Source organism: Hyperoodon ampullatus (genome assembly GCF_949752795.1).
Source record: "Hyperoodon ampullatus genome assembly, chromosome: 3".
Taxonomy (NCBI): Eukaryota; Metazoa; Chordata; class Mammalia; order Artiodactyla; family Ziphiidae; genus Hyperoodon; species Hyperoodon ampullatus.
The window spans coordinates 134,606,941-134,633,064 of NC_136916.1; the positions used below are offsets into that span (position 1 = coordinate 134,606,941).

General features: G+C 40.3%; 1 protein-coding gene across 1 annotated transcript in view; it reads right to left on the reverse strand.

Annotated features, from left to right (window-relative positions):
* TBPL2 (TATA-box binding protein like 2) overlaps positions 1-23,625 on the reverse strand; it is a gene marked incomplete at both ends in the record, with an annotated part of 33,800 nt that extends 10,175 nt beyond the window's left edge. Inside the window, 6 exons of the mRNA XM_079699695.1 lie at positions 1,381-1,475; positions 13,905-14,072; positions 17,436-17,527; positions 19,550-19,637; positions 20,427-20,884; positions 23,572-23,625. Coding sequence (XP_079555821.1) covers positions 1,381-1,475; positions 13,905-14,072; positions 17,436-17,527; positions 19,550-19,637; positions 20,427-20,884; positions 23,572-23,625 — 955 coding nt within the window. The remainder of the gene's footprint in view (positions 1-1,380; positions 1,476-13,904; positions 14,073-17,435; positions 17,528-19,549; positions 19,638-20,426; positions 20,885-23,571) is intronic.
* Between the last annotated feature and the right edge of the window lie 2,499 nt (positions 23,626-26,124).

Below are 26,124 nucleotides of genomic sequence, written 5' to 3' on the forward strand. Positions count from 1 at the left end.
AATAAAATTTTTTTAAATTTAAAAAAATAAAGAAATTAAAAAAAAACTAAGTAGACAAGAAAGGAATAAGTTATGTACATACTATTTACAAAAGATAAAATGCTATTTACAGGATATGTTGAAAAGTGATCCATTTCTAGTTCTGAGTACCAGTGAGGTTAAAGCAGTGAGATCACTTTCACTTATGTAGTTAAAGTTTTCTTTTGTACATTTTTGTTTTGAATGCTGATGAGGTTCGTAAAAGACACTTAAGAAACATTGCTGGTAGGAATGTAAATATGATATAGGAGAACTGTATTGTATTGATATAACAACAATTTAGTAATTTGTACTAAGAACCTTAAGAACGGTCCAATCCTTAAACAAAAGTTCCATTTCTGAGCAGTTACACTAATAAAATGATCCCACACATAAAAAGAGTGAAAGTTTTGTGTCATTTATAAGCAGCAAAGAAAGAACATATAAACACCTGACAATGGGAGAATAAGTTTGATGCAACAACATGTTAGAATGGAGGTTGGGAAACTTGGGTCTGCTGGCCAAACCTAGTCTGCTGCCTGATTTTTGTATAGCCTGTGAGCTAAGACTGATTTTTATATTTTAAATGGTTGGGGGAATAAAAAAAAGAAGAAGAGGAAGAAAATTACTTGATAATGTAAATTAAACGAATTACATTAAAATCACACCTCAGAGCCTTTTCCTTTATGGGATGTCTACGGCTACTTTCACAATAAAATGACAGGGTTCAGTTGTTGTGACAGAGACTCTACTGCCCATAAAACCTAAAACATTTAGTATTTAGCCCTTTGCAGAAAAAGATTTGTTGACCCTTCTGTTGGAACACTGTTCAGCCATTAAAAACCTTTATTAAAAGTTTGTAACAATGAGTTAAGCTACATATGTTATAATGTTAAAAGGCAGGATGTAAAGATGCATATACATATCAAAGTGACATAAAAACATGGAAAAAAGTTATATTGTTTGACTATTGGGACCAATGGATGATGCTATCTTTCTTTCTACTTTTCAGTTTTTTCCAGGTATTCTAAAATACCAATAATTGCTTTATAATAGTGCACAAAGCTATTTAAAAGGTAAAGCAAGGGCTTCCCTGGTGGCGCAGTGGTTGAGAGTCCGCCTGCCGATGCGGGGGACGCGGGTTCGTGCCCCGGTCTGGGAGGATCCCGCGTGCCGCGGAGCGGCTGGGCCCGTGAGCCATGGCCGCTGAGCCTGCGCGTCCGGAGCCTGTGCTCCGCAGCGGGAGAGGCCACGGCGGTGAGAGGCCCACGTACCGCAAAAAAAAAAAAAAAAAAAAAAAAAAGGTAAAGCAAAGCACACACATAGCTATTGAATTTTATGAAAGTCAATCTTAGAACTTACCTGTCAACACAACTTTTCCAGATACAAAGATAAGCAACACAATTCGTGGTTTTACCATTCTGTAAATAAGGCCAGGAAACAGTTCAGGTTCATAACTGTTAAGATATAAAAGAAAAACGTTAAAAATAGCACTATTCAACTACTTTCTCATAATATTCGAGACCCTGTACACAAAAGCAGTTTTCAAAAGCTGTTTTACCAAAAACCTTTTGACCACCTTGATAAAAGCAGTCTTGAGTGGCCTAGGTAATTTCTGTGGCAGTCAAGAACAGAATTCATTTTTGGTCATAATATTTTTCCAGGTGAAAGTCATTTCACTTGGAAATGAAATTAAAATTTGAAATTAAGCTATAGATCAAGGTAATTTAGGACATCAGGTCTAATGTTTTAAGATCTTGTTAGTTAAATGTTCTCCATCTGTCAAAAAGTCTATCAATAAAAATACATAACCCATTTTCCAAATTTTCCAAGTTCTACAATAATGAGCACATTTTGTATGTATTTATAAACTGCAAAAGTTAACATTTTTAGTGGATAGAACCTAAATAAATTTCTAGACCACTGTAATTTGTCATTGGACAGATGCTGTATAAAGAAAGAAAACTAAACCATGCCAAGTTTTAAAAATTCAGGATTTGTTTCTATACATAGTAACTCACTCATGTTTACTATTAAATGTAAGCTGGTTTCTCTGAGGAACAAAGGGTGACTGGGCTCAGCACTGCTTCCCCACAGAGAAGAGGAGAGATTCCTAGAAAGGCCTGAGAAGCTTACAAAAAAGAAGTCAGTAGTTAAGAAGAAGTTGATGAAATAAAACTATTCTCAAAACAATGGCTAATGGAGATATAAGAAAATGAAGAAATCTGAGAAATGGAGCGCTATATATAATACACATGAATTTTTGCACTTAAAGGGTGAATCCAGGTCACATAGAAAAACTCCATTCCATTCGAAAATGAATAAGACCCATACCACAGCAGATGTGAAACTTCTTATGGGTACCAGCAAGATGAATCACAGTGGTGAGGCTACCTATCTGAAGTATGTGGAGGCCATTACGGGTGGACATGTCTTCCTGGGACATCACTCTATCTTACTGCAGAAAGCCTGTCAGGACTTCTACCCACGAACCACTTCTGGACACTGGGGACACAATGATAGTAGCTGGAGCCCTGGGAAACTTCTATGGGAACTACAAGGTTCGAGCCAAGAAAGTGAAGTCTGGGGCACAGAAGAAATGTTTCCATCTAATCTTCCAGCCAAATTTTCCGACACTAAAATGGAAAAGAGAAAATAAAAGTCTTTGGTATGTAAATACCTGTAAACTTCCCTAGACTGGGAAAGGAAACAGACATCTAGGTCCAAGAAGCACAGAGACTTCCAAACAGGATCAACCCAAAGAGGACCACACCAAGACACACTGTAATTAAAATGGCAAGAATTGGGACTTCCCTGGTGGTCCAGGGGTTAAGAATCTGCCTTTCAGTGCAGGGGATGTGGGTTTAATCCCTGGCCAGGGAACTAAGATTCCACATGCCGTGGGGCAACTAAGCCCACGCACTGCAACTGGAGAGCCCTTGTGCCGCAACTATTGTGCCCATGCGCTGCAACTATTGAGCCCACGCACTGTGAAGCCCGCACACCACAACTAGAGAGAAGCCCACGCACCACAACAAAAGATCCCGCATGCTGCAACGAAGATCCTGTGTGCTGCAACTGAGACCTGATGCAGCCAAATGAATAAATAAATAAATACTCTTTAAAATGGCAAAAATTAAAGATAAAGAGAGAATATTAAAAGCAGCAAGGGAAAAGCAACAAGTTACATGCAAGGGAACTCCAATAAGACTATCACAGCTGACTTTTCAGCAGAAACTCTGCAGGCCAGAAGGGAGTTGCACAATGTATTTTAAATGATTAAAGGGAAAAAGCTACAACCAAGAATACTCTACCCAGCAAGGCCGTCATTCAGATTTGATGGAGAGAGCAAAAGTTTTACAGACAAGCAAAAGCTAAGAGATCAGTACCACCAACCCAGCTTTACAAGAAATGTTAAAGGAACTGCTCTAAGTGAAAAAGAAAAGGCCACAACTAGAAATGTGAACATTACAAAAGGAAAAAGACCCCGGTAAAGGCAAATATACAGTAAAGGTAGTAAACTAACCATGTACAAAGCTAGCAGGAAGGTTAAAAGACAAAAGTAGTAAAATCATCTATATCCACAGTAAGTAGTTAAGGAATTCACAGAAGAAAAAGATGTAAAATATGATGTCAAAACCAGTAATCATGGAGGGGGAGAGGAGTAAAAATTCAGGGTTGTTAAAATCCATTTGAACTTAAGAGATCAACAACCTAAAATAATTATGTGTGTGTGTGTATGTGTGTGTATATAAACTTCATGGTAACCACAAACCAAAGATCTATAATATCAATAGATACACACAAAAAAGAGAAAGGAATCCAAACATAACACTAAGGATAGTCATCAAATCACAAGAGAACAAAAGGAAGAAGGAACAGAAAAGACCTACAAAAACAACCCCAAAGCAATGAACAAAATGGCAATGAGAACATACTTATCAATAATTACTTTATGGGACCGAATGAAACTTAAAAGCTTTTGCACAGCAAAGGAAACCATAAACAAGACAAAAAGACAACCCTCAGAATGGGAGAAAATATTTGCAAATGAAGCAACTGACAAAGGATTAATCTCCAAAATTTATAAACAGCTCATGCAGCTCAATAGCAAAAAAACAAACAACCCAATCCAAAAATGGGCAGAAGACTTAAATAGGCATTTCTCCAAAGAAGATATACAAACTGCCAACAAACACATGAAAGAATGCTCAACATCATTAATCATTAGAGAAATGCAAATCAAAACTACAATGAGATATCATCTCACACCAGTCAGAATGGCCATCATCAAGAAATCTAGAAACAATAAATGCTGGAGAGGGTGTGGAGAAAAGGGAACACTCTTGCACTGCTGGTGGGAATGTGAATTGGTACAGCCACTATGGAGAACAGTATGGAGGTTCCTTAAAAAACTAAAAATAGAACTACCATAGGACCCAGCAATCCCACTACTGGGCATATACCCTGAGAAAACCATAATTCAAAAAGAGACATGTACCAAAATGTTCATTGCAGCTCTATTCACAATAGCCCAGAGCTGGAAACAACCTAAGTGTCCATCATCGGATGAATGGATAAAGAAGATGTGGCACATACATACAATGGAATATTACTCAGCCATAAAGAGAAACGAAACTGAGCTATTTGTAATGAGGTGGATAGACCTAGAGTCTGTCATACAGAGTGAAGTAAGTCAGAAAGAGAAAGACAAATACCGATGCTAACACATATATATGGAATTAAAAAAAAATGTCATGAAGAACCTAGGGGTAAAACGGGAATAAAGACACAGACCTACTTGAGAATGGACTTGAGGATATGGGGAGGGGGAAGGGTAAGCTGTGACAAAGCGAAAGAGAGGCATGGACATATATACACTACCAAACGTAAGGTAGATAGATAGTGGGAAGCAGCCGCAGAGCACAGGGAGATCAGCTCGGTGCTTTGTGACCGCCTGGAGGGGTGGGATGGGGAGGGTGGGAGGGAGGGAGATGCATGAGGGAAGGGATGTGGGAACAGATGTATATGTATGACTGATTCACTTTGTTATAAAGCAGAAACTAATAAAAAAAAAAAAAAGAGTCATGCACCACAATGTTCATTGCAGCTCTATTTACAATAGCCAGGACATGGAAGCAACCTAAGTGTCCAGCAACAGATGAATGGATAAAGAAGATGTGGCACATATACACAATGGAATATTACTCAGCCATAAAAAGAAACGAGATTGAGTTATTTGTAGTGAGGTGGATGGACCTAGAGTTTGTCATACAGAGTGAAGTAAGTCAGAAAGAGAAAAACAAATACCATATGCTAACACATATATATGGAATCTAAAAAAAAAAAAAGTGGTTCTGAAGAACCTAGGGGCAGGACAGGAATAAAGATGCAGATGTAGAGAATGGACTTGAGGACACGGGGAGGGGGAAGGGTAAGCTGGGACAAAGTGAGAGAGTGGCATGGACATATATACACTACCAAATGTAAAACCTATAGCTAGTGGGAAACAGCTGCATAGCACAGGGAGATCAGCTCTGTGCTCTGTGACCACCTGGAGGGGTGGGATAGGGAGGGTGGGAGGGAGATGCAAGAGGGAGGAGCTATGGGGATATATGTACATGTATGGCTGATTCACTTTGTTTTAAAGCAGAAACTAACACACCACTGTAGAGCAATTATACTCCAATAAAGATGTTAAAAAAAATAATAATACTTTAAATGTAAATGGACTAAATGCTCCAATCAAAAGACACAGAGTTGCTGGACTTCCTTGGTGGTGCAGTGGTTAAGAATCCACCTGCCAATGCAGGAGACACAGGTTCAAGCCCTGGTCTGGTAAGATCCCACATGCCGCAGAGCAACTAAGCCCGTGTACCACAACTACTGAGCCTGTGCTCTACAGCCCATGAGCCACAACTACTGAGCCCGCGTGCCACAACTACTGAAGCCCACATGCCTAGAGCCCATGCTCTGCAACAAGAGAAGCCACTGCAATGAGAAGCCTGCACACCGCAACGAAGGGTAGCCCCCACTCGCCACAACTAGAGAAAGCCTGCGGGCAGCAATGAAGACCCAACACAGCCAAAAATAAAATAATAAATAAAATAAATAAACTTGTTTAAAAAAAAGATGCAGAGTTGCTAAATGGATACAAAAACAAGACTTGTATATATGCTGCCTACAGAAGACTCACTTCAGATCTAGAGACACATACAGACTGAAAGTGAGGGATGGAAAAAGATATTCTATACAAATGGAAATCAAAAGAAAGCTAGAGTAGCAATTGTTATATCATACAAAATAGACTTTAACACAAAGACTGTTACAAGAGACAAAGAAGGGCGTTACATAATGATCAAGGGATCAATCCAAGAAAAAGATATAACAACTGTAAATATATATGCACCCAACATAGGATCACCTAAATACATAAAGCAAATACTAACAGACAAAAAGGGAGAAATCAACAGTAACACAATAACAGTAGGGGACTTTAACACCCCACTTACATCAATAGGCAGATCATCAAGACAGAAAATCAATAAGGAAACACTGGCCTTAAATGACCCATTAGATCAAATGGACTTAATAGATATATACAGAACATTCCATCCAAAAGCAGGATACACATTATTTTCAAGTGGACATGGAACATTCTCCAGGATAGATTACATGCTAGGCCACAAAACAGACCCTGGTAAATTTTTAAAAATTGAAATCATATCAAACATGTTTTCTGACCACAATGCTATCAGACCAGAAATTACAAGGAAAAAACTTCCAAAAAACACAAACATGTGGAGGCTAAACAACATGCTACTAATCAACCAATGGATCACCGAATCAAATGGATCAAAGAAGAAATTTTTAAAAATACCTAAAGATAAATAAAAACACAATGATCCAAAATCTATGGGATGCAGCAAAAGCAGTTCTAAGAGGGAAATTTATAGCAATACAAGCCTACCTCAGGAAACAAGAAAAATCTCAAAACAACCTAACCTCACACCTAAAGGAACTAGAAAAAGAACAAATAAAACCCAAAGTTAGAAAATTCCCTGGTGGTCCAGTGGTTAGGAATCCATGCTTTCACTGCCGAGGGCCCAGGTTCAATCCCTGGTCAGAGAACTGAGATCCCACAAGCCATGCAGCACAGACAAAAAACAAAACAAAAAACAAAAATACCCCCAAAACAAAAAATACAAAAAAAAATCCCCAATAAACAAACAAAAAACCCAAAGTTAGTAGAAGAAAGGAAATCATAAAGATCAGAGCAGAAATAAATGAAATAGAGCCTAAAAAAACAGTAGAAAAGATCAATGAAACTAAGAGCTGGTTCTTTGAAAGGTTAAACAAAATTGATAAACCTTTAGTCAGACTCATCAAGAAAAAAAGAGAGGGTGCCCATATCAATAAAATCAGAAATGAAAAAGAAGTTACAACTGACACCATAGAAATACAAAGGATCATAAGAGATTACTATGAACAACTATATGCAAATAAAATGGACAACCTAGAAGAAATGGACAAATGGACAAATTCCTAGAAATGTACAGTCTCAAGACTGAATCTAGAAAACATGAACAGATGCATTACCAGTAATGAAATTGAATCAGTCATTTAAAAACCTCCCAAAAAACAAAAGTCCAGGACCAGATGGCTTCACAGGTGAATACTACCAAACATTTAGAGAAGAGTTAACACTATTACAAAAAAACTGCAGAGGAAAGAACACTTTCAAACTCATTCTACAAGACCAGCAACACCCTGATGCTAAAACCAGACAAAGATATCATCTCTCTCTCTCTCTCTCACACACACACACACACACACACACACACACTCACTACAGAAAAATATCACTGACGAATATGGATGCAAAAATCTTCAACAAAACATTAGCAAACCAAATTCAATGATACATTAACAGGATAATACACCATGATCAAGTGGGATTTATTCCAGAATGCAAGGATGGTTCAATGTCTGCTAATCAATCAACGTGATAAACACATTAAAGAATGAAAGAATAAAAATGAAAGAATTAAAGAATAAAAATCATGATTATCTCAATTATGCAGAAAAAGCTTTTGACAAAATTCAATATCCATTAATGATAGAAACTCTCCACAAAGTGGGTAGAGAGGGAACATACCTTAACATAATATGTTAACAATGTATGATAAGCCCACATCTAACATCACATTCAACAATGAAAAGCTGAAAGCATTTGCTCTAAGATCAGGAACAAGACAAGACAAAGATGCCCCTTTTCGCCACTTTTATTCAACATAGTATTAGAAGTTCTAGCCACAGTAATCAGATGAGAAAAATAAATAAAAGGAATCCAAATTGGAAAGGAAGAAGTAAAACTGTCACTGTTTGCAGATGACATGATACTATACACAGAAAATCCTCAAGCCACCTCCAAAAACTACTGGAGCTCATCAATGACTTCAGTAGTTTCGGGATGCAAAATTAACATACAGAAATTTGTTGCGTTTCTATACACTAACAATGAACTATTAGAAAGAGAAATTAAGAAAATGATCCCATTTACCATTGCATCAAAAAGAATAAAATATCGGGACTTCCCTGGCTGTCCAGTGGTTAAGGTTCCGTGCTTCCAATGCAGGGGGCATGGGTTCAATCCCTGGTTGGGGAACTAAGATCCCACATGCCATGTGGTGTGGGAAAAAAAAAAAGAATAAAATACCTAAGAGTAAATCTAATAAAGGAGGTAAAAGACCTGTAGTTGGAAAACTATAAGACACTGATGAAAGATATTGAAGATGACACAAACAGATAGAATGATACCTTGTGTTCTTGGACTGGAAGAATTAGTATTGTTAAAATGACCATACCACTGAAAGAAATCTACAGATTCAGTGCAATCTCTATCAAAATACCAATGGCATTTTTCACAGAACTAGAACAAATAATTCTAAAATTTATATGGAAACACACAAGACCCCAAATAGCCAAAGCAGTCTTGAGAAAGAAGAACAGAGCTGGAGGTATCACACTGTCTTCTGACTATACTGCAAAGCTACAGTCCTCAAAACAGTATGGTACTGGCACAAAAACAGAAGTATAGATTAATGGGACAGGGTAGAAAGCCCAGAAATAAACCCATGCACTTATGGTCAGTTAATCTACAACAAAGGAGGCAAGAATACACAATGGGGAAAAGACTGTCTCTTCAACAAGTTGTGCCGGGAAAACAGAAAGCTACATGTAAAGAATGAAATTAGAACATTCTCTAACACTATATACAAAAATAAACTCAAAGTGGATTAAAGATCTAAATGTAAGACTGGAAACTGTAAAACTCCAGAAGAAAACATAAGCGGAACACTCTGAGATAAATTATAGCAATGTTTATTTTGGATCTGTCTCCTAAGACGAAGGAAACAAAAGCAGAAATAAATGGGACCTAATTAAATTTAAAACTTTTTGCACAGCAAAGGTAACCACTGACAAAACAAAAAGACAACCTACTGAATGGGAGAAAATATTTGCAAATGATATGACTGATAAGGGGTTAATGTCCAAAATATATAAATAGCTCATACAACTCAATATCAAAAAACAAACAACCCAGTTAAAAAATGGACAGAAGACCTGAATAGAAATTTTTCCAGCGAAGACATGCAGATAGCCAACCAGCACATGAAAAGATGCTCAACATCACTAATCGTCAGAGAAATGCAAATCAAAACTACAATGAGATTATCACCTCGCACTTACCAAAATGGCTATCATCCAAAAGTCTATAAATAACAAATGTTGGTGAGGGAACCCTCGTACACTGTTGGTGGGAATGGAAATTGGTGCAGCCACTGTGGAAAACAATATGAAGGTTCCTCAAAAAAACTAAAAATAGAACTACCATATAATTCAGCAATTCCACTCCTGGATATACATCCAAAGAAGATGAAAACATTAATTCAAAAAGATACATGCACCCCGAAGTTCACAGCAGCTTTACAATAGCCAAGATATGAAAGCAACCTAAGTGTCCCTCAACAGATGAATGGATAAAGATGTGATATATGTACACAGCAGAATACTACTCAGCCATAAAAAAGAATGAAATTTTGCCATTTGCAACAACATGGATGGACTGGAGGGTATTATGCTAAGTGAAATAAGTCAGAGAAAGACATATACTGTATGATAACACATATGTGGAATCTAAAAAATACAACAAACTAGTGAATATAACAAAAAAGAAACAAAATCACAGATACAAAGAACAAACTATTGGTTACCAGTGGGGAGAGAGAAGGGGTGAGGGGCAAGATAGAGGCAGGGGATTAAGAGGTACAAACTACTATGTGTAAAAGAAATAAGCTACAGGGATATATTACACAGTACAGGGAATATAGCCAAAAGTTTATAAGAACATTAAATGTATAATCTAGAGAAATGTTGAATCACTATGTTGTACACCTGAAATATATAATATGGTAAGTCAACTATACCTCAATAAAAAATAAATACATACATACATTAAGAAAAAGTCTTTGGTATGTAAATCATGGTGAACTGCTTTTGGCTTTCAGAACCATGGTTTTAAGGTACCAGCATGATGAACTCTCAATCAGAGATTTATTTCACTTTATTTACTCTCTATCTCATTTCAAAAGAAGGTTGAGGCAGAAAAAAAAAGAGGTTTTGGTTAGAGATGGAGAACATTTCATGAAGATCAAGAACAATAAACAGCTGCCAATCTCTTGGGCCAACCCAACTGTTCAAGTCTCAGTTTAAATGTCATTTCCCTTAAGAAGTCTTCCTTAACCTTAACACCCCCTCATTACATTAATTATCCTGATTGATGGTACCAAAACACGCCAAGGGGTGTTCACCTTCATAGTTACACCTTCATAGTTACACCTTCATAGTTACATTTCATTATTGTCTTTGGTTTCTGTTTTCCCTTTTAGACTGTGGTTCCATGAGGGCAAGGGATCATGGCTGTACTGATTTTCACTGTCACCATAGCATCTGCTACACAGATTTCACTCATTTAAGAAATATTTAAGGGGGCTTCCCTGGTGGCGCAGTGGTTGAGAGTCCGCCTGACAATGCAGGGGACACGGGTTCGTGCCCCGGTCCGGGAAGATCCCACATGCCACGGAGCGGCTGGGCCCGTGAGCCATGGCTGCTGAGCCTGCGCGTCCGGAGCCTGTGCTCCGCAACGGGAGAGGCCACAAGAGTGAGAGGCCCGCGTACCGCAAAAAAAAAAAAAAAAAAGAGAGAGAAATATTTAAGATATCTTTCGTTAAAAAATTGAATGCAAGGGAGAAAAATGCTCAAGGAAAACAAAATAATTATAGCATAGAAAGATTGATGGAGAAGGTGCCCAGAAACAAGGGAGACATTAGTATTATCGGATGCTGATATAGATATTTATAGAATCAGGGGAATTAAATGAACTTGAGTTTTTAACATAAGGCAAACCTGACCTGATAATTATAAGTGATAAGTTGCCATGGTTCCCCACAGGGCTACAGGCAATTAAAGAAAGTCCTGGGCTTCCCTGGTGGCGCAGTGGTTGAGAGTCCGCCTGCCGATGCAGGGGACACGGGTTCGTGCCCCGGTCCGGGAGGATCCCACATGCCGCGGAGCGGCTGGGCCCGTGAGCCATGGCTGCTTGAGCCTGTGCGTCCGGAGCCTGTGCTCCGCAACGGGAGAAGCCGCAACAGTGAGAGGCCCGCGTACCGCAAAAAAAAAAAAAAAAAGAAAGTCCTAATTTTAAAGACACAAACCTGCTGAGAAAGAGATGATTTAATATCCCAATGTCACAAATACACACACTGGAGTTGTAATCCATAACCTAAGGATGGAAAGCATTTGGGAGAGGCAAGAATGAGACTAGAAAGAGATATCTGTAAGAGTACAAAGCAAGCTTCCTGACCAAATATTTTTAAAAGACAGATGAGATCATAAAACTGGCTTAGGAGGAAGAAAAAACAGTGATGGACCCACCCCAAGTGACTAAAAGCAGTGCATCTGATGAATTCTCATCTTGCCCTACTGACAATTTCATCTTTCAGAGGTAGAAGTAGTGGCAAGGGGCACCCCCACTCCAGATTTAAATCTGACCTACAAAGAAGACAACCTTGGTGAAAAAGAAATGAAATTTGAGAGGAATTCCACACATCATTTTAGAGCCCTAAATGTCCAGAAAGGGGAATGCTAAGTCTAATATAGACATGTACCTTAGAATTGAGGCAGACATCTTTCCCATGTTCAGAAAAAGTTGGTTCAAAGAAAGATAGACAGGAGGTGCAAGGCTGAGGATCTGGAAGATAAGATGGAGCATGAGTTGAGAGACTCTTAAAAATGAAGGTTTTGGGCCTCCCTGGTGGCGCAGTGGTTGAGAGTCCGCCTGCCGATGCAGGGGATACGGGTTCGTGCCCCGGTCTGGGAGGATCCCATATGCCGCGGAGCGGCTGGGCCCGTGAGCCATGGCTGCTGAGCCTGCGCGTCCGGAGCCTGTGCTCCGCAACGGGAGAGGCCACAGCGGTGAGAGGCCCGCGTACCACAAAAAAAAAAAAAAAAAAAAAAAAAAAAAAAAAATGAAGGTTTTACTGTGAATCTAGGAGTTATTCCAAGATTGAAGAAAGAAAAGGACACATAAAGAGGCAATACATCTTGCAAGGGGGACATCCCAATGAACTCAATGGGTACCTCACAGGCACTTAATAAGCCTATGCTGAAAAAAACTGATGCAGAGGAAAAAAGAAAATATAATCAAGGGGAAAATAAATATTGCCTGAAAAGTATCATAAAAGCTAAATCTCAGAATGAACAAATTTTTTTGGAAAGTTACGGGAAGAAAAAGGCAATTTTTAACTTCTGTCTAGGTCATGTCTCAAAGGAGAGCTAACAAATGTCAGCTCACAAATGTTAGAGAAAGCAGAGCCATGTGATCCCTCTCTACTCTATTAAACAAAATGATTGCTCAAAGGCAAAGGGAAGGAAAAGTAGAATGAAAGGACTTCAGTTCAAGCTAGATCATGAAAATTTAAGAGCATCTGTGACTCGAAGGCAATTCAAGTGCCCTGGCCCAAGTGTATATCCCAAGGGGTGGTGGCATTTGGTGTTTGTCAGTCACCCTCCATCACGGCTCTCTGAGGGCCTGAGCAGGCTGGGAGAAGCACCGAAGCAGCTGAGGGAGGAGGAGGAGGCGCATTTGCTGTTGAGATGGAGAGTTACATGTGAAGAAGACAGGCAACCTAGAGATACTCCCAAAGGAGTATGAATCCGTGAAAGAAAAAACTATAGTGGGGGCTACAGCTACACACAGAAAAAGAAAACCCTTGAACAAACTCAACAGGACAAAAACTAGATAGGATTGTCTTCCTAGAACGTGCTAGGGCCATTCTTTTTTTCACCTTCTCTCCAGCCCTTTCTCCCCTCACCAGCTGTCAGCCCTTCCTACTTACCTAATCCATGTCATACCCCTTGCTCTTCTGGCCACTGCCACCCCACCCCCCAGCCAGATTTGTTTAGAAATCTATACATCAGGGGGTCTCAAGATGTGGGCCTCTGTACAGCAGCACTGGCATCACCTGTGAGCTTGTTAGAACTGCAAATTCAAGCAGAATCTCTGCATACCACAGCCCAGGCAGGAATGTGTATTGATAAGCTGTCCAGGTGATTACTATGCAATTTAGTTTTGAGAACCACTATTGCAGAAGATTGGACACACATGGTAACCTGTGAGGACTTAGGTATAGCATCTTAACCTTTACACTTATTGTAGTTTTTTTAAAAAATTATATTTCTCTGAAAAATACATTATATAAGCAGCCCATAATAGAACTTTAATAACTTGGGAAACTCAAAGTTAAGTTATGCAACAATCATACCTACTGAACTGCTGATGGGTTAGCACCAAACCTTCCAGCCGAATAGGAAATCTCACATCACAGCTTCCAACCATGTTCTGAATTTTAAAATCGAGGAATCTGGCGGGAAAGCCCAGCTTCTGCACCACACGAGCATACTTTCTTGCTGCAAGTCGAGACAGCTCTTCGCTGGGGAACGGCAAATGTAATTAAAGGTGTCTTAATCACTACAACTGCTAACTAGCTGGGCTGTATTCACACGCTTCCCTGATTGTATTTTTAGCATATGTACCATGTTTATCTTTCAGTGTCTACTAGGAAGCTACAGACTTTGAGGAGAAGGACCTACCTCCCCTACTTTTGTCCCTAGCACCTAGAAAAGGGTATGGTACAATGTACAGTTGTTGAACTGAATCATAAACAGATTTTTGTCTTCATTTGCCATCTTTCACATATAAGGTAGTTTTTTCTTTTACTTGTTTTAAGTGTTATTAGATGAAATTAACTATTCCACCGGTTCTCAGAAAGTGTCCTCAGGCCAGCAGCAGTATTACCCCCTGAGAACTTGCTAGAAATGCAAAGTCCCAGGTCCCACATCAGACATGCAGACATTCTGGGGTTGGGGCCCAGCAATCTATGTCTTAACAAGCCCACCAGTGATTGTGATGCTCACTAAGGTGTTAGAATCATGCTTCTGGTCTAAAGGTGTGTGCCATTTAGATGGGAACAGCAGTAACAAAAATAAGGACACATACATACATACAAAAAAAAAATCAACACGAGGACGTAAGTTATGTGCCAACCGAGTGGCATAGATAGGATGCCAGGACTTGGAACTTTATGGGACAACCTATATACTTTAAAAAAAACATGAAAATACCTCCAAATCTGCCCAGTGTTGCTCAGGTTTTCTCACACAATTGTCATTCAACTCATACTCAATATGAGAAAGAAATAGATTCATCCAACTGTGTGGCTCTGTTCTTCTAAATGTTTGTCCTACTCCACCCTTAAATCCATGGCAGAGACTGTGAAATCCTGAGATTTGGGGTTTATTTTTCATTAGATACTTTTCAGTGGTCACTACCAAAATAAAAACAGTGAGTAGCAGGGGTTGCCGAACAGGGGCAACACCTGGTGGGTGAATCCTATGAATTCCACCCTCTCTTATGGGTTATCCCCATCTTTAAGTTGAAAATCAGACATACGTTAAAGAAAAGCCAGATTGAACTTATTTGCCTGGACAAAAGGGAGTGAGCAGTAGAGTCTCTTTCCAGTCTAGGTCTGTCACAACACTGTGCCATTTTCACATCACCTCATTTCATGGTGATTCTCCTCATCCATTACCAACTCCTGAAAAGTCCCTAGCAAGGCCGTGTCCCCAAGATAGCAGTGAAATAAGTGATTTCCATTTTGAAAAACCACATTTTGCCTAAATGACCCATTACATCTCCCATAGTGCTAATATTTATAAGGCCAAATTTCAAGAATTTGCATAGCCTTATAGTTTCTTGTATCACACAGAAATTCCCATTCAAACAACTAACAGTTAAAATCTACATATATTTTCTTGTACAAATATTAGAAAATAGGTTAAGAACCTTGAAATTTCACCCCAGTGGTAATTACCACTGATCAATTTGGCTCCTCTGCACTTTTCTGTGCAAAGGCAGGTATCCTGCACTATGCAAACTCTGATTATTTCAACTAAAGAGAATACGTTTGGTTAAATTTTTGGAGATAATTCTGATATCTCTTACACTAACCAAACTTTTACAACTCTCTGTCCAAAACTCAACAACCACATAGATTTGGATAACAAATATCTCTTATAATCTGAACTCACCATCCAAGCTTTCACTATCAGATTTTGGGAACCCAATAAATTCAGATAGGAAAAAACCACTCATGAATTAGGAAAAAAACACTCATGAATCTGTGTGTTCTCCCCTCCCACAACTTAACATCCTTCCAACTCAATATATTATACATGGCTAAATAATTTTATGATTTATTCAAAACTGTATTGCTAGAAATTTGTTCCCTCTGCCCCTGTTTTAAACAACGCTGAAATGAACATCCTTGTAGTTATCTTGCAGAGTTGTCCAAAAATGACTTAAAAATGGAGATTTCTAGGTCAAAGGATACACAGATCAACAGAAGAGAAAGGCCAGAAACTTACTCAGACACAGGTAGAGAACTTAACATGTAAAAACAGGTGGAGGAGAAATACAGCAAAATAGGTTCTTCTATAAATGTACTGGGACACTGACTGGGCATTTGAAAAAAATTATCTTATATTGAAGTAAAATTCTAGACCTGCTCTGCCCAATATGGTGGCCACTAGCTACATGTGGCTATTTAAATTTAAATTAATTAAAATTAAATAAAAAGTTCAGTTCCTCTGTGGTATTAGCTTATTTCAAGTGCTCAAAAGCCACATATGACTAAAGGCTACCACACTGGACAGCACAAATACAGAACATTTCCATCATCCAGAGAAAGTTCTAGATGAGTCAAAACATTAACCTCCTTTCTTCAATACAAAGCAGGACCTGAAAAACACCAGAAAAATATATGGAGGTCAATACTTATATCATGTTGTGTGTGGAGAACGCCTTCCTAAGCATGAAGCCAAACACTGAAACCATAAAGAAAAAAGCTGGATAGACTAACCATACACACACAAAATTAAATTGCATTAAAAAACCCCCATAAAATACCACTAACATTAATATGGGAAAAATATTTATGGTATAAAATGGTGAAAATACTTAAATACCAAAAGACAAATATCTCCATAGAATATTGGGCAAAAGATACAGTAGGTAGTTTATATGCTTACGAAAAGCTAGTCTCACTACTAAATCAAAAGAAATGTGATTAAAACAACTTTTTGCCAATCAATTTAGCAACTATAAAATACAATATTAACACCCACTCTTTACCAGAGGAAATGAACACTAGGTGCATCTCTCGAGCGAGGAGAGATTGGTACTATCTTTCAGGAGGATAATTTCCTACTCATCCTCCAACACTTAGAGGGAAGAGCAGCTCTCCCACTAGTTCTATGGTGAAAGGATCTACATCAGCACAGGGCTACCTCTGCATGAGAACCAGGAAAGATGAGCCTGTAAGAGATGCCTCCTGAGTGAATGCTCAAGCTAGTGGTCAAGAAATGTCTAATTTCCCTCCTGTAAAAAGTTCTATCCATTCTTCTGCCTGCAATGAGGAAAATACACAAGAACTACTTTCCCAGGTTTATAACAGGTTTTACCACTAGTATAGCCTTTTTTTTTCTTCTTTTAAAATATACCTTAGAAACAAGTTGTAATCTAGTAAAGCCCCCTTCACTATGGGGGACTGTAAAGTGGGATATAAGTCCGTATTATGAGGCTGAATGTTTTTAACCCCAAATTTGGCATTTCATGAATTTAACTCCTTAGCAAAGTATTTTGCGTCTACGATGTGTTTTAGAGCCTTAATGCCACCCTTCCTTGTTTTACATAGTGAATTATTTGTCTGGTAGTGCGGGAGGACGGCTTCTCTTACCTTTTGGCTCCTGTGCAGACCATTTTCCCAGAGCTAAATATGAGGGCTGTAGTCCTGGGTTCTCGGATCCTCATTATGACGGCGGCAAACCTCTACACACAGAAGCCAAAAGGACAATTAGCCTCTGCTAGGGGTTAACACTATTTCAGCTGACCAGCTGAGCTGGACATGAAAACAGTGTTGAATAAATTGAAATTTAATGGGAAAACTAAAAAATGTCTGGGTCTATTCTCCCACATTAAGGTTAACAAAATGATCATGATTCTAAAATGTACATACTTAGAAAAAACAGGTAAGAATAATAATAGTAAAGCTAAAATTTAAGTACCGGTTATATTTCAGACCCTATGCTAAGAGCTTTATAGGTTTTATCGCATTTAACCTCATGACAGGACTGAGTTGAATCCATTATAATTCCGACTTAGTGCACAGGGAAGCGAAGTGGTTATTTAACTTCCAACATTATACAGTAAACAGTTAAGTTGAGATTTAAAACCACGACTATCAGACTCCATGCTTTTTGCTTTGATATACTTTTCTTTCAAAGACTCTTTGAGAAAAAAAAAAAGTATGAAGTATGTTACAGCCTTGCCAAGACTCTAGAATGTACTAAAAAGCAGCCAAAATATAGAACAGAATACATATATTGATAGGCATTCTGAAGATGAATGACAAAAAGTTGATTTGTCAAGCTCTTGCCCACCATAGTCCTCAACGTGGTCCCCAGGCCGGCAGCACTGGTAAGTCCTCCAAGTGTTGCTGACGCAGGGGAGGGCTGAGAACCACTGGCCTGCCACATCCACTTCCCCCATTAAGCTGGGAAGGAAACTGGGGTGGGTACCATGCAAGACCAAAGTTCCATGGGTTAGAGCCACTCCACAGGACAACAGATCACTCCAAGGCCAGACTGGCAATTTCAGATATGAAGTGTTAACAGTAAAAGAACCCTGAGTCAGCACTACACAGAGCCGGGCAAGGACTATTAATGTTTTCTAGGTGTTCACTAAAAAGGTAGTGCTCTCACCTGGCATTCATTTTGTTAAATTCTTAAGGCAGCTTAAGTGCCAAGTCAGAATTTTTCTGGCTGTCAAGTCCAAGTTTGGACAGATCGTGTATACCAAACTGAGAGGAGAGCCGAGGATGGTGGAGAATAAAATATGCTTAAAATGTTGATTGCTCAGTAGTGGGGTCCATCATAGCTACAGCCATAAAAATCCTATAGCTCATCATTGCCTGTCTGTCCTCATCATAGCCGGCTACATGAAATACAAATAGGAAAGCTTAGCTGCATTCGGTAACACTCAGGTAACACTTCAGAGGTCAGCAACAACACTACACAACAGGAAAAACAAATACTTAATCCATAAATAGTTGATGTTGGCAAGGTCCTCTGGGTTCCGACTAATATGGCCTTTTTCATCTAACTCCATAAATCCTCCACCACTCAAGTCAGTGAACTTTCTCCCAGCAGGGACCAGGCCTCACTTATCTTTGTACTAAGTACAGAGCCCACCAAATCGTTAAATGTTGATTGAATTAACAAATCCACTTCCTAGGTAAATAGACCATTGAAAATGGGATGCCTGGCCTTGGGAGGACACAAAAAAGAATAGATTTTATTAAACTTTGAGGGAAAACAAAAAATCCCTGAATATTACACTTGAACTTTACACTTTAAACAATTGAGCTTTCTCAGGTAAGAGAAACTGTAAATGGAAAAATACACAGGTGTCAGGAGATAGGACAAAAATTAGAAAAAGTTATTTCCAGGAATATGATGACATTGTAAGAAAGTTAGCATTTCCATAGTCAGGTTGAAAATAGTCATACTGAAAGGTTTTTCTGAATGACAAGGGAAAGAACTTTTAGGAACTGCTCAATAATTACTGTATTCAGCACAGAAAATGAGATATTTTTTGTAAGTTCAAAACAGAGAATGAGCCGATTAAACTTGTGTTGTCAAAAGCTTTTCACTAACAAATTTTTTCTTTTTTGAAAATATAAACAAAGGAATGAGTCAATATCATGATCATATGAAGGAAAGAAAATCTAAATATGAAGGAAAGAAAATCTAAATAGAACCTAACTGTGGAAAAATTACTGGGAAATCTTACCTTTGGGTTATATTCTGCATTTTTTGCATGCAAAGCTATTTTCTTCAGATCCAATTTACAGGCCAGGTTTACAGTGGAAACTATATTCCTAAAGAAATAAGTCAACCTATGTGATGAACTCGGAGATTGGGATTGACATATATACACTAATATGTATAAAATGGATAACTAATAAGAACCTGCTATATCAAAAAATAAAAATAATAATTAAAAAAAGAAATAAGTCAACCTAAGTTATACCAGATATAAAAAGTAAAAAATAATGAAAACGTATTAACTTCCTCATTTCATAGGTTTGGGTGACTTCCTGGGGGAGAATTATTCTAAATGTGAAATGTATAATAAGACATTTAGAGGTTAAGACTCCTCGCTTCCACTGCAGGGGGCGCGTGTTTGATCCCTGGTCTGGGAACTATGATCCCACATGCCACAAGGCCAAACAAACAAAAAAATAGCTTTTTCTAAAATTTCCTGCCTAGCTGACTAAAATTAAGTTTTAGATCTTTTTCAAAATGTCTCAAATAGAAATCACAATATCAAATCAACTTGCAAATCAAATTCAATTTTACATCTTTATATCCTTTGTGTTATTCCAACTCCAGCCACAATTTTCAACTAAAGTGCTTTACTATAAACAGTACAATCCTTCAAGAATGTGTATACTCACCTTTAACTCCCTCTTAGGAGATCAAGAGTTAGTGCTTCATTTTACAGATAACCAAACTGTCTAAAGTCCATTACGAACTAACAAAATCAAGGATAATGACATCTGAAATTCTCTTCCCTACACTATTATCATCCCATTCAGGAATATATTGATGAAATGTGTACTCAGAAGCATCACCCATTTAAAACAACAACAACAACAACAACTTACTGTAGTTGAGGCACAATTCCAGAACATTCTGAAACAGGGGTCACTGGTGTCATGGGAGTTATGGATGCCAGAGGCAAGGAGAGTGGTTTCTCAGGAGAGGGCTGGGCTGAGTCAGCATCACCAGGGTGGAGATGTGAATGGGAATTTGACCCACCACTGCTGTTTAAGGCCAGGCCAACGTCCTGTTGGCTGGGTAATGGCAACCCACTTTGCCAACTTTTAGTTTTACAATTTTCTTCAGTTTCATGCTTGCTTCTAATGAGAGTCTGGTCTTTATCTTCTTGGGTAAGCTCATCTGGTAGGAAGCTGAGATCCACAGATGAGAAATTGCCAGATGTTTCTGTGACTTCTTCAAGCTGTGAATTAAACGTAGTCTCTGGATTGGATGAATTAGGTATGTACACATCATAAGGCACAATTGGGCTGAGCAGGGGTGATCTGGGTGGAGCAAGGTCATCCTAGGCCATTCCCAAAACAGACAAACAAAACACAACAAACAGAACATCATGTCACACCAAAGGGATGCCACCTTGGCTGGCAGGCAGTGTGCTCAGGATGAGGCAGTTCAGGTAGCTTATATTCATGCCCCGCTCTTTCCACAAAATATCATTAAAATTCTACTGTAGGGTTACAACACACTTAATGAAAACAGGAAAGTATATCTTAAAATGCAGAAAAAGCATTTTTCATAAAATGTTTTCCCTACTTTGGTTAGACCTGTAGTAAGTTGCCACTCTAAATCCAATTTTGTAACTGAGGCAATTTGGCAACCATGCTCTAAACTGTGTGTACTTCGAAGGTACAGATTTTCTGTACTCCTTAAGTTGATTTAAAGATTTTTTTGGAGTTTTAAATTCGTATTTTAAAGAGAAGAGCAGTAAGTGAAGGAAGCTGAGGAGATAGCTTTGAGTGCTAATCAAGCCTCCACAAGGAGCCATCTTTACTCCTTCTAGTCAAAGGAAGGAAAAGAAACCATTCCATTTATGTGAATGTACAATAGGGAAAAAGTTATTGAAATTTAAATGGCAAGACTAGTTTAAATCAATGTATTATACTTCCAGTCCGGGGAAGGCTGCTCAACTTCCATTACCATCAACCGAGGGAAAGAGGCGTGCAACTGAGGGAAGCAGCTAATGTAAAATTCATGGCCTTTGTTATGGAAAAAAATCCTTGGTACATATATTACCATCCACTTCACCCAAGTTGCAGGCCTGGATTCTAGATTTTGACCACTGCTGGCAGGATAACCTCATCCCTTAGAAGATCATACTTCTGACAACTGAACTCACCAGTGCCTTGTGCTGCATCTTCTCCATCACAAAGCTATTTAGCTAATGTCTGGCTAGATCCTGTTAAATTGTGCTGTTACCACAAGTCCAGCAGATGGCAGGGGTGACTAAATGTTAGAAGAAAACACTTAAGAAGAATGCACTTATTCTCTGGAAATAAGATTTGGCCTTATTTCATTTTGAATTATGTTATTAGTCTCTAACTCCCTCCACCCCCATCCCACAGATGGGTCCTGAGGGATACTGAGGTGGGGACAATGGCCCAGATTCCTCTCCATTGTTTTTTTTTTTTTTTTTTTTTTGCTGTATGTGGGCCTCTCACTGTTGTGGCCTCTCCCGTTGTGGAGCACAGACTCCGGACGCGCAGGCTCAGCGGCCATGGCTCACGGGCCCAGCCACTCCACAGCATGTGGGATCTTCCCGGACCAGGGCACGAACCTGTGTCCCCTGCATCAGCAGGCGGACTCTCAACCACTGCGCCACCAGGGAAGCCCCTCCATTGTTTTTTTTTTGCCTCTTCTGTTCTAGCCAGAAAAGATTCCATCAGCCAATTTACACTAAAGCACTAATATCTGCAACTGTCAGTGTCTCCCCTCCTTTTTCCCATTATGGCATTTTAGCAGGGGACAAAGCCTCCACCCAAAGAACTAAACTTCAACAAGGAATTTAAGGCAATTTCAACAAGATATCAAAGGGGAATGTTTTACGGCAGTGGAACCCTGACAGCCTCCTTTCGAGAGAATGTGCTTACAGAGTATTCCCTGCATCCTTGGCCTTATACCTGAAGAAACTTTTTGTTAAACTGTCTTTGCAGAGTCATTAACTCATCTTTCTCAGAACCTTTCCAGGGTGGGCTCTCTTTTGCAATGTTAAACGCTGTGGGACTTCACTATTTCTACCTCATTGTTAATCATTGTCTATTTAAAAATCCGGGGACTTCCCTGGTGGCGCAGTGGTTAAGAATCCACCTGCCAATGCAGGGGACACAGGTTTGAGCCCTGGTCCAGGAAGACCCCACATGTCGCAGAGCAACTAAGCCCGTGTGCTGCAACTACTGAGCCCGCGTGCTGCAACTACTGAAGCCCGCACCTAGAGCCGGTGCTCCGCAACAAAAGAATCAACCACAGTGAGAAGCCCGCGCACCACAACGAAGAGCAGCCCCCGCTCACTGCAACTAGAGAACGTCTGCGCACGGCAACGAACACCCAATGCAGCCAAAAAAAAAAAAAAAAAAAAAAAAAAAAAGAATCCGGGGCTTCCCTGGTGGCGCAGGGGTTGAGAGTCTGGCTGCCGATGAAGGGGACACAGGTTCGTGCCCCGCTCCGGGAAGATCCCACATGCCGTGGAGCGGCTGGGCCCGTGAGCCATGGCTGCTGAGCCTGCGCGTCCGGAGCCTGTGCTCCGCAACGGGAGAGGCCACAACAATGAGAGGCCCACGTACCGCAAAAAAAAAAAAAAAAAAAGAATCCGACACGCCCCGCCCCGCCGAAAGTTTTTCCCTTGCTTTTCTTTCTGAAGACTCCTTCCTCTCGTTTCTACAGTTCTTAAATTAAAAAACAAAAACCAAAAAACGTAAGAATCACAAACTGAAAGAAGCCACAGGTACCTCCAATTTGTATTCATACTAGACCAGGTTGAGTTCTGTTGGCAACCTTGGGTAAGTTATTTCAACTCTCGAACCTTCTATTTTTTTCAACTGAAAGACGGGGATAATCAAGCCCACCTCCTAGGGTCGCTAGGAGTTTTACGAGAGATAAAATGAAGGCAGAATCCTTAGTGCGCAGGACCCAGCGCCCAGCAATGGGGCGGGATGCGGACCCTGACTCTGGGACCGTGGCGGCGGCTTCCAGGCTCACCTGGGCGGCGCACCGGGCCAGGAAGAGCTCCAGATACGTTTCTTCCCCCTCCATGGACGGAGGGCTCACTGTAGGGGGCTGGGAATCGTAGGGAAGAGCCAGCGCGAATCGAGCTGCCGCTAAGTCCGACGACGCGCGCGGAGCGCGGAAGCCGTTTATCAGCCCGCGGCCGCACGTGGCGAGGCGGGGCCCGGGCCGGGGGCGGGGCCCGGGCCGGGGGCGGGGAGCCGGGGACCAGGGGCTGGGCGGGGGCTCTTGTGCCGGGCCCGCGCAGTCCACGCTCCTGTAGACGGCGCGAGGGAATAGATGCTGACCCAGGGAGCTGGGTGCAGAGCTCAGCAAGGGGCCATGCCATGGGTCGCGAGCAAGGGAAGAAGAGCTGGGGCTGGGAGGGGAAGACTCTTCTCGCTGGGGTGCTGTCACCACACCCGCCCACAGGTGAGAAGCGACTCGACCTGCAAATCTGGAGATTTCCTTCCACCTGCGAGTGCTGCCTTTGCCTCCTGCAGGAGAAAAGTTATCGGTGTTCGTAGCATGAAAGATGAACGAGTTGGACGGTGAGAAAATAAATTTTTTAAAGATAATTTTTTATTTTCTTGAGCAGAGCGAGTGGAATTTGAGGCGCTTTACCCAGTCAGGTGTTGCACTTTTATGTCGTAATTACTTCTCACTTTCAAATCCCAGCTGGCTTTTTTCCAGTCTCAGAGAATTCAGTCTAAAGCCACATGTAAAAGAATGTGTTGCTGCAGTTAGGGTTGATGCAGCTGAAGAAGGTAATGTAAAACCAAATAATCAGAGGATTTCCCCCTTTTTTGAAATTATTTTAATTTTTAGTGCCTCAGCTTTCATAAGAACTTACATGTGTGGAATGGTTCTATAAATATAATTGATACCTTTTATGTAAGATATTTCAAAATGTATGTGGAGACGCACACATAAAATACGTCTTCCCTTCTAGCCTATACTCTCTGAGAGCCGGGATTTTGATTGCTAACCTTTGTGCCTCTGTACCAAGCTCATAGATGATCAATAAAATTTGATCAGTGAATGTAAAACCACCCTCAGAATGGAGCATAGTAGAGACAGAGAACTCTAAGAACCAGGTCAATAAAAATTGTGTAGAATTTCTAATCAAGAACATAGGAAATATTTTGATAAAGCTGGAATTTTTTAAAATAAATTTATTTATTTTATTTTTGGCTGTGTTGGGTCTTCGTTGCTGCATGCAGGCTTTTCTCTAGTTGTGGTGAGCCGGGACTACCCTTTGTTGCGCACGGGCTTCTCATTGCGGTGGCTTCTCTTGTTGCAGAGCACGGGCTCTAGGCACGTGGGCTTCAGTAGTTGTGGCACGTGAGCTCAGTAGTTGTGGCTCCCGTGACCTAGAGCAAGGCTCAGTAGTTGTGGCGCACGGGCTTAGTTGCTCCGTGGCATGTGGGATCTTCCTGGACCAGGGCTTGAACCCGTGTCCCCTTCATTGGCAGGTGGGTTCTTAGTCACTGCGCCACCAGGGAAGCCCAAAGCTGGAATTTTATATAATGGTTATACTGATATATAACTAATCTAATGATTTATGTTAAGTGAGATAGCCTATCAAAAATGTTTAGCATAATACCTGCTTAGTAGCTCAAATATTAGCTCTTAGTTTTGTTATTAGACAAATATGGACCAAATTGTGTCTGCTCCTCCCCCAAAATTCATATGCTGGAACCCTAATCCATGTAACTGGTGTCCTTATAAGAAGAGAGAAACACCAGGGCACAGAGAAAAAGGCCATGTGAGGACACAGGGAGAAGGCGGCCATCTTTAAGCCAAGGAGAAGGGCCTCAGGAGAAAACAGACCTTCTGACACCTTGATCTGGGATTTACAGCCTCCAGAACTGTGAGAAAATAAATTTCTGTTTTTTAAGCCATTCAGTCTATGGTATGTTGCTATGGAAGCACTAGGAGGCTAAAATATATGCTTATAAAGTATCTCATCATATGTGGTAGGTGGAATTCTGAGATGGTCCCCAAAATCTCCACCTTCTCCAGTTATGCAAACACTAATCTAGGTGCTGCTGTGAAGGGATTTTGCAGGTCTAATTAAGGCCCCTAATCAGTCAACTTTAAGAAGAGAGACATAAACCTGAGTGAGCCTGACCTAATCACCTAATCAGGCGAGCCCTTAGAAGGAACTGGGCTCTTCCTGGGGAGAAAGATTCAGAGCTAGAGAAAGAATTACCATGAGGGAGATTCTCCATTGCTGCTTTGGAGATGGATGAGGTTATGTTGCAAGGAAGGTGGGTGGCTTGGAGGAGCTGAGAGTGGCCCATAGTTGACACCAGCAAGGAAAGCGAGACCTCAGTCCTGTAGCTACAAGGATCTGAATTTGGCCAAGAACAAAGAAAGGAGGCCTTAAAAGGAGCTCAGCCTGGCCACTACCTTCATTTCAGCCTTGTAAGCTCTGAGCAGAGAACCCAGTCATGCGGTGCTCAGACTTACGACCTATACAACTGTGATCTTATAAATACGTGTGGTTTTGAGACACCAAACTTGTGGTAATTTGTTACTCAG